The sequence below is a fragment of the Poecilia reticulata genome, chromosome 4 (assembly GCF_904066995.2).
Source record: "Poecilia reticulata chromosome 4, P_reticulata-male-v2, whole genome shotgun sequence".
Taxonomy (NCBI): Eukaryota; Metazoa; Chordata; class Actinopteri; order Cyprinodontiformes; family Poeciliidae; genus Poecilia; species Poecilia reticulata.
This window is the reverse complement of record NC_088833.1, coordinates 15,929,247-15,938,909: the sequence shown is the minus strand read 5'-3', so window position 1 is coordinate 15,938,909 and position 9,663 is coordinate 15,929,247. Positions and strand designations below refer to the sequence as shown.

At 38.8% G+C, this 9,663-nt stretch overlaps 1 protein-coding gene across 1 annotated transcript; it reads left to right on the top strand.

Annotated features, from left to right (window-relative positions):
- Nucleotides 1–547: 547 nt before the first annotated feature.
- lpar3 (lysophosphatidic acid receptor 3) lies at nt 548–8,903 on the top strand. The gene is made up of 3 exons (XM_008408024.3): nt 548–819; nt 1,391–2,139; nt 6,689–8,903. Exons 2-3 carry the CDS (start codon nt 1,404–1,406, stop codon nt 7,015–7,017), a joined length of 1,065 nt encoding a protein of 354 aa, XP_008406246.1. The 5' UTR covers nt 548–819; nt 1,391–1,403; the 3' UTR covers nt 7,018–8,903.
- Nucleotides 8,904–9,663: the final 760 nt, after the last annotated feature.

The following is a 9,663-nucleotide window of genomic DNA, read 5'->3' as shown; positions in this document are numbered from 1 at the left end:
ATTTCAAGTGCCTTTTATTTAATAAATAACTGTCCAGGCAGGTTATTGTTGGCTCAGTATGTGCAAATAAAGTATTTCAAAGTGGGGTACATTGGTAGATGGTGGGTTCCCAATTCAATTTGCACTGAGCGATGCTTGATGGCCCACTAAAATAGTCACTAAAACTGGCATAGTGTGTTTATTACGCAATTATATTTTTTTTCTTACCAACATCTGCAAACCAGACAAAAAAAACCCCGAACATAATAAGAAATTAAAGGACAAGAAGTGTGTCCTTTTGTCCTGTCAACCCAGGAAAACATGTAGAAAACTTTAATACTTACATCTTCCACATAATACCACCACTTAAAAAAAAACATAAAAATCTTAGCCAAACGGGACTAACTACTCCCCTAAAGTCTTTGTGCTCATTATTGTAGTTGGTCAACAAGGCATATTAAAGAAACATATTAGGAAATTAATTTGAAGATAATTATTGATTTTTTTTTTCCGAATTAAAAACAAAACAAAACAAAACAAAAAAAACATTTAAGTCTCGGTTGCGTGAGTGAACCGGTCAGCATGTCGTAGTGTAGGGGAATTCAGCTGAACGTGTGGGTGGGCCACGCCCTCCGCGTCAGCGGGCTGAAGGCAGCTTTAAAGTAAAGACTCCGGCTGCTCTGTCTCCGTTGTACTCCTGAGGTTGACTGCTGTAACTTCCCGCTGTGTACAGCTGCCAGGAACAACTGTGCTGCAATGCTTAATCACACAGCACAGCAGGTTTCGCAACTCTGACTCTACTAGCGCAACGCACTTACCCATACCTCGGTCCGTCCACAGGTAAACCCACCTGTTTTAATTGTATTTCTCGTTGTTTAACTGCGCTGTAGTTTACAAAAAAAAAAAAAAAAAAAAAAGGAAAAAAAAAAGAACAATCTTTTTCTTGTTTTCTTAAATATTTTTGGTTCTGGTTGGATTTCTCCCCCTTTAACCGGGTTTAATAGACCTGACCGGACAAATAGCTGTAAAGTTGCGTAACAAACCTTGTGTTTGATTATGGCTGTCAGCTTGAAATGCGTTTTCAGCGAGATACGGACATGCCAGCCGGGTTTCATTCTCTATGAAACGGTAGAAGTAATTATCTTGTCAAACTTTACTAATTAGACACATCAGCTTTTCTTGTCAAATCTGTTGCAGCACATTCGGCTGATAACCCGATGATCTATCCTGTTGCCTGAATTCCTCAAGTGCGGGATTCATCAGCTGAATTTTTTAATTGTCTAATATAAGCAGTCTCAACTTCTGTTCTACACTAAACACGCGTTATTCAGTCATCATAAACCGCCGAAATGTTCTTACTGAGTCCGTATTTGTCATCTCTTTATTTATTATTCTACTTTTCCTTTTCCAGATCGCTCTACAAAATGGCTCAGAATAACTGTTATTATAATGAGAGCATGCAGTTCTTCTACGACAAAGTCGGTAAGAGACAAGGCTTGAACAGCACCATGCTCATCACGGTCCAAGTGGTCGGCTCCACCTTCTGCATCTTCATCCTGGTCGCTAACTCCATGGTAATTGCTGCTGTAATAACCAACAAGAGGTTTCACTACCCCTTCTACTACCTTCTTGCCAACCTCGCTGCCTCTGACTTCCTGGCGGGCATAGCGTACGTGTACCTCATGTTCAACACGGGTGATGTGTCGCCAACGCTGACTATTCGCGAGTACTTTTTCCGCCAAGGACTTCTGGATGTCAGTCTGTCGGCGTCTCTGGCCAATCTTCTCGTCATTGCGCTGGAGCGCTACATCTCTGTAATGAACTGGAAAGTCCACAGCAACCTGACCAAGAGAAGGGTGATCTTGTTGATCGTTCTGGTGTGGAGCATCTCTATCTTCATGGGGGCGGTGCCCAGCATGGGCTGGAACTGCATCTGTAGCCTGGACAGTTGCTCGGCGATGGCTCCCATCTTTAGCAGGAGCTACTTGATTTTCTGGTCGGTTTCCAACCTGATTATTTTTGTTGCCATGGTGGCAATCTACATGAGGATCTACGCGTACGTCAAGAGGAAGACAACGATGCTGATGTCACACACCTCCAGTTCCCTCAACCGCAAAAGGACGCCTATCAAGCTCATCAAGACGGTCATGGCTGTGCTCGGTAAGTGCTGCTCAGGAAAGAGGCCCCGGGTTTATTGGAATAGTTGGGATTTTTGAAATGGGATTCTTTTAGAAGGGCCCGTCACGATAACACATTTTGCTAGACGATAAATTGTCCCAGAACTTATTGCGATAAATGATAATATTGCTGTTTTGAGGCCGTTGTCAAGCAATGTAATAGTAATAATGCAAGAAAACATTCTCGAGGATCAATAACCTTTAAATTCTAATTAACATTTACAGACCAGAACTGGAAGACATTCTAAGTATCCAAAAATAAATAAAGAAAACAACTGAAGCAACTAATAAAATGAATTATGAAGTCTATGTAGACAAAATTATCTACATAGACTTCATAGACTTGGCAGATGTTTTGGCAGCTGCCAAAACAGCTGCCAAAACACCAAACTGAAGACTTTTAGCATTCAGTTTTTGGTAAAAAAAAAAAAAAGACAAAGAAAAGAGAAAAATGATAAATCAAACGAATGAAAATTATTGTGTTTCTTTTAATTTATCATGCAATTAATTGATTTATTGTGCCAGGCCTATGTCTAACTCCAGATTTATTTTTCCTGCAGTAGATAACCTGTTAAGTCTCTTCCTAGGTCCATATAATGTATAGACATATGTTAGTTTCAATGTAAATAACCACTGAATGAAAACATGGTGATGATTTTAAGCATGTGGGTGTTTAGATACACCCACATGATATTGTTGAAACTGGAGTTGTTTTAGGACAATAGAGATCTGCTTTGGTCAGATAAACTATTATTTCCAGCATCTACAACAAACTAATCTGGATTTATGCTAGATTATAATTCCAGTTGAATTATCTACTGGAAGTAAGATAAGAACAGTGTATAATCTGATCCCAGTACCTCAAATTAAAACTCTAAACCAGGGATCTGCAATTGAGGTCCTCAGGTGTCGTGTCCTGCAACTTTTTGGTGCCTTCCTCCTCCAACACACCTGAGTCAAGAGGCTGGTTTACCTCCTTGGCATGTGAGCAAGTTTTGCTAAATCTGTCTGCTGATTCTGCAGGGATGCATCCAAAAGTTTCAGGACAGCTAGCCTTGAAGACCGGAGTTACACATCCCTCCTTTTAACTCTTCATAACATCTCTTTACAGTATTTTAAAAAAATATATTTTCTTACTCAGTATGAATGAATATCTCCTAACAAAAAAGTAAAGCAGCCTTGCAAAATTTTTCAGATACAAACAAACTAATTGAGTTTTAATGACATCAATGTGAACCACTAACTGGTTTAGTTACATTTTTAGTCGTGTACTACAAAACAAAGAGTGAAAGTAATTGAAGAGTTCTGATGTGTATGTTAGGCCCAGGTTTGATCTCCAGCTGGCACAGCAGGACTTCAACAGGCCATATAACAAACAGACCCTGTTACGTGCCGCGCCCCTGATTCACCCGCATCCAAAGCACACACAGCTACGCCATTACTGCAGCGCTGCCTCGGTTCAGTGCATGACTTATCAAAGTCATGCACTGACTTTGATAAGTCACAAAGATGAAGCCGTCTTTGTGTGGCACAGACCAGACAAAAGGAATTCAGGGATCAGATTTGCTTAAAACGAACCCAGCTAGACTGGAGTGCAAACTGTTGTGACATTTATTAGCTTGGATTCGTCTTTTTTTCAGTGTTAGTTCCAGTTGTTTGAAATCTGAAGCAAACTTCATTTGCCTTGGTGAAATAGTTTTTTCTCAACATTTTCAGGTTTCATCCAAATGAAAACATACATGAGATGGTTGTTGTGTCTCCTCCGCAGAAAACGCTCTGTAATTTGGGCCGTCCTCTTCTTCCGTCCACATGGCTCCATACCGTACTGTATGGTACATAAGAGCTGTTTGCCTCTATACACCCTTTATTTCAAGCTGCCGTGTAATTATCCTCCGTGCAAGCGCGCTGCTGCACGGCCTGTGTGGCCAGCTGTCGGCCACAACACATTGGCCTTCAGCGAACGTCCCCAACTCCAAGAAAAGCAAAAGTTATACTTCAAGACTCTGGCAATTGTTTTCAGATGCTACTCTGTAGAAGTTTGTGTGTGCGTGACTTAGCAGCCTTGACTTCTGTCTAAAATAAACTTTGCTCATTGCATCATTTCAATACAGCGTAACATTTAATAAATAATTTGATTTCCTAAATTACCTGTGTGCAACTCCAGATCTTACTAATAGACAGATATTACAATAAAGAAAAAAAAGAGGAGAAGAGAGTAGTAAAAACTTTTGTTCCCAACTTAAAGTCTTTTGACCAACTGGAGAAACCAGTTCAGTCAGGTGAACCTTGCCGGCTTTGTTCGTAGTAGACTGAAATGAATGAAGGTACCTGGAAATCAACACCATGTACAACTCTGGAGCAGGACACTTCTACAGTGCATTTCTACAACCTCCTAATGACTCTGATCTGGCACATATGCTTTAAACTCTATTAAGTAGATGGAAATAGTTGGAAAGGTTGGACTTGTAAAATGTAAACTTCAGCTCGACTTGTTCAACTATCAGTTTTATAAATAATGAAAGCAACAAGCGCTCAGAACATGTCCGTAAAAAAATAACCTTCCTTTTGTCAGAGTTTTAAGGAAGAGCCAAGCCCACTTTCAAACACGCGACTCATTCTGTTCATGGACTCTCAATGAAGGTCACCGTTTTAGTCTTAGGCAATCAAAACGAAGCAAAACTTTGGTTTATCTCGCCTAAACGTACTTTTCAAATGTAAAAGCTCAACTTTAATGGTCCTTCTTGGTCTCCTATGTCTGACTCCACATGTGCAGAAGCAAACAAAGCAAAGTGAGCTGCAGCAGCGCCCTGCATCTGTATATTTACAGAAATGTTGGTAGTGCAGACAAGTCACCGCCTGCAGCTTCCTCCCTCTGCAACTTGTGTCCCAACATGCTTGGAGCAAATGTCTAATTTGCTTTTCCAGTGGCATGGCGAGTTAAAGGCCGAGAGAGTCTGAATAAGGAGATTAGCTGCAAACCAGGACACACCTTTTTTTTCATAGTTCTTCAGAAGGGATGAGCTGCAATAATGTTACAGAAAGATAAGGAGGTTTTCCTTACAAAAGGGGAGTGTAGGATTGCAGAAAAACTAGCGTGCATGTTTGCATTGCACACAGACGGGGCAGAAGATTGTTTTGTGCATCACTGAGAAGCATCAATCAGAGGTTTTGTGTCCAGATTCCCATCAGCATATTTTGTAAAGATCTGGTAGATTAGTTTAGATTTTAGCAGATTGATTCCTTTAGAACACCTATAAATAACAATTTTTTAAATTTAAAATTGAACTGAGTCATGAGTCTAATGTTCATATCAAAATGAAGTCTTAATGTCCTAAGAACAGCTCAAAGTTACAAACAAAATCCAACTAAAAAGTATTACAGCACTTCTCAGATTATTAGCTAAGCCCAATTAAATTAGAATAATGTAAAATTGTTTATCACTCAGGCGTACAGGTGCCCAAAAAGCCTTTCTATGTGATAGATGATTTTTAAATTTCTACCTAATTTCTGTTGCATTTTGTGTTTGAGAGAATAAAATGAACTTATCTCTGCAGCTAAACAGTATTTCACTATTATTTCAGAAATAAAACCAACATAACAGAGTTTAAACATTTTATTAACCTGTCATTAGCATCAATTAGTACACTTCATGCTGTAAGCATTACTAAATGTGCATTCCCTGCAAGATTTTCAAAGGCGGCCAACATGTCCAATTCCAGCATGATCCTTAATATTTGGAGTCTGAAAACTTGGAGGATAAATCAGAGCAATCTTTCCTCTATCAGCCCAAAAAAGCAGATATCCCTTCACAGAAAGCGCACTTTCCTTTTCAGGAATCCCTAACACATTTTGCTCTTCCTCTGAAGTGAAATATTTATCTCTCTCAGTGATACTGAAATTAGCTAAATTCCTCCAGCATAAATCTTTCACACTGAAGAGTGTTTTTGTCGGTCTCATGATGAATTCACTGATATGGAAGAAAAGATTGGACATTTATTTTCGGGCCATCTGATCACTAATTGGACTTGGTCCAATGAGAAAATAAATCGTTCCTGTCTTCACCCATTTTCTCTGTGGATCTTTGATTTTCAGAAAGTGTTTACTTCAGCTTGAATATGTTGCAAAAAATATTTTTTAGTGACTCCTGGCATTGATAAAATCATTCTGTTTAGGAAGAAATATGTCAAACAAAAACAATTAAAACTCTACAATCAATGACTTGTGACGGCTCCCGGTACATTATGAAGCACCACTTCTGCATATTTGACAAAAACTGTCTATTTCTGTTCCTTTATGCTGTGTTTTAGAGTTTTAATTCCCTCTTTGAACTGACTAATATTTCAGTTGCTTTTCATATTTCGTTATTTGTTTGAGTTACTTGTGGAAGTTAAAAAATGCATGCAGAAAACAGTTCTTTTCTTCACTCAGAGATGTATGAATTGCGAAACTACATTACATTATCACAACTGCAGGAAATGTAGAATTTACGACTTGCACACATTTATGATAATAATTTTTGTTTCTGTCTTCAGGAGCCTTTGTGGTCTGCTGGACCCCGGGTCTTATTGTCATGCTCTTGGACGGCCTGAAATGTGAGGACTGTAAGCTGCAGAAACTGAAGAGCTTGATGCTGCTTCTGGCTGTTGCCAACTCCGTCATGAACCCCTGCATTTACTCCTACAAGGACGAGGAGATGTGGACAACGTTCAAAAACCTCATGCGCTGCATTGGAAACGGCACGCGGCGACAGCGGTCGACGCGCGCCAACGCCAAGCCGCTGGGCTCCAGTCAGGACGCGAGCACGAGTCCGCCGGCCTCAGAGGAAAGAAAAAGTGATGACAATGGATCGCTCGATTCGTGAAACATCGTCTTGTGGTGGCTTTTGCAGAACTGCTCTCCCCGTTGTACACACGGAAGCGTTGTGGAGACTCTGCCGACTCGGACAGTTTATCTGTAGCGGTTCTCCATGGGTTTTCCTCAGCTTGAAAAAGTTTTCTTGAAGAGACGCTGCAGACCATCTGGTCAAATGAAAAGAGATAAGATAACTTTACGCACCACTAAATTCTCTAATGGCTGTAAAGATGTCCGGTTTTACTAGAGTTTCATCCATTTGGGCACATTACTCCCATCCGTGTGTAATGGGAGATTCATTCCAGTTTCATCCTGTTTTCTGTCAGTGTCATCAGGTCTCTGACTCATCCTGAGAGAGGGTGACACTGCGCCGCAGTGATTGATGAAGTAGCTGCATTCAAAACATTTTGAACCCTGAAGTGTAAAAGTTGTACGAAGCAGGATGTAGTTTGTATTAGGCGTTTGTTGATATTTGTTGTAAATAGATTTTTTTTTTTTTTACTGCATGTGTAGTTTAAAAACTATAATGGAGGATTTTGAATTAAATATGCTTGGGCAGGGCTGCATTTTAAAGTTATGTGTTTGTGTAAACGACTGTAAACTGCTGTAAAGAAACTGTACTTGAACATAGAATAAGAAGATTTTTCTTAAATACCCATTTTATACCTCTTGATCAGATCTTGTTGTTCATACCCAATCCATCTCCTCTTTTTTTATTACTCATGGAAACTGAAACTTCCTGTTAAGAACCTGATGAAGACAAACATGCTTTTCTGCACCATTTAAAAAAAAAAATCTGCCTCACCTCTCTGCAGCACACTGGATTCCAGCTGATACTGTTTGTTTTTAGCATTGAGGAGGATAAGACAGTGAATCCCTCTCCACACAGACAGTTGCACAAACCACTGCAAGCTGACCACGTCGCTAAACCCGCAGCAGAGTTCAACTGACTTTTCGCTAAATGTATTTTTGCCAGCGCTGCTGTAAGGAAACCCTTCATCATCAAAGCTTTTTGAATCTTTCTTTGACTTCAGCTTTGTAAAACTGCTCGGTTGAAAGATTTGAAGCTCCAATAATTAAGCGGAGATTACTCATGCTCATGCACTTTGACCGTTGGACTTGTCAAATCATCAACTGTCTTGCATAACTTCTCTGATTATTCCTTCGTGTGAAACCTTTCACTTTGAACTGTGCTTCGTTTATAAAAAAATGATTTCATGTAGAAGTAGAAAGAAATCTCCTGAATGCCAACATTTAGTGTCTTATAGAAAGAATGACATTTCAGCATTAAAGGGTAAATGAAACAAGCTGTATGTAGTCACTTGTTGCTCCAAGAGCAACTATTATTTATTTACAGGGTGCAGAAGAAGCAGAGCTCACCTGGGACGTCATATTATGCAGAACTGCTCCTCCTGGCTTTTGGCCTACTTTTTTATAGCCTGAATTTGTATTTTCTACCATATAAATGAGTAATTGACCTGAAGACTAGAACACGCCATGCATGCCTGTGCTGTAGATTAGTGGAATAAAATGATTGTCTTCATTTAGATGTTTTCCTTGTCCTGCCTTCATGATCTTGAATGAACATGAATCCATGCTGGGGTTCATAATGACCTCTGTTAAAGGAAGGATGCATCTAAAATATTAAGGCCACACAACCTGAGGATCTGAAATGTAGAGGTATGGATAACATTGGTTTTTATGTTTTATTGTCTAATGTACTCAAAATGAGACAATTGCCTTAATGTACATTCTATTCTATTAGCAAAAAGAAAGAAAAAAAATACTTCGAGAGAATTGATTATGAGAAAAGAACCTGCCGATGTATTAATGTTAGCTTTTTAAACATTTCAAATAATTCCCTTGTTTGACATTAAAATGTGGATTTACAAATCAGCTCATTTCTGAAAGTGGTTTATTTGTCCAATGTACTTCTATAATCTGGACTAAGTCTTTTATAAACAGACTGAGATTTTGGCAACTATTACATTTATTTACACTGTAAAATTGTCTTTGTCCTTTCTACCTTTTTCTACCCATTACTAGAGGAATCGTGTGCTATTTGAGTGTCATTGATCAAACTATCATTTGATTTTGTTTCATGTGATGAAGATAACATTTTTTCTCTTGCTAAGTAATGCTGTTGCTATTATCATACACAACACCCTCTTCACGTTTAAAAGGGACAATTAAAGTTTGTGCAAATTGTGAGTCCGGTTGCTTATTCAGTTGAGTTTATTGCAAATAAAAGTTTTGATGAGACATTTAGTTCAGACGAGTTCACTACCAGTCTGTTCAGAACATCTTGTTTTAACTCAATCCAACAAAGTCTTGTTTAGATTAGAAACCAGGAGTATTACACAGAGCACAGTCAGTAAGAAATTATTCAATGGTGATTAGTGAAAAGAAAAATGTTTATTTAAGTAATCCAGGGCGCTCCCTACTTGGCTTAGGAAACTATAAAGAGTCAAAAGTCATTTAAAGTTACAATTATGTATTATGATAATTATTCTCAGAACCCCAATGTTGACACTCCAACTGAGAATCACAAATGATCTTTTTATAAGTCACATTTAGAATCAATAACTAACTCACTAGTAATCACTCTAATAAATTTTATAATTACCTAAGTAAAGAAACAAAATACAACATCAAC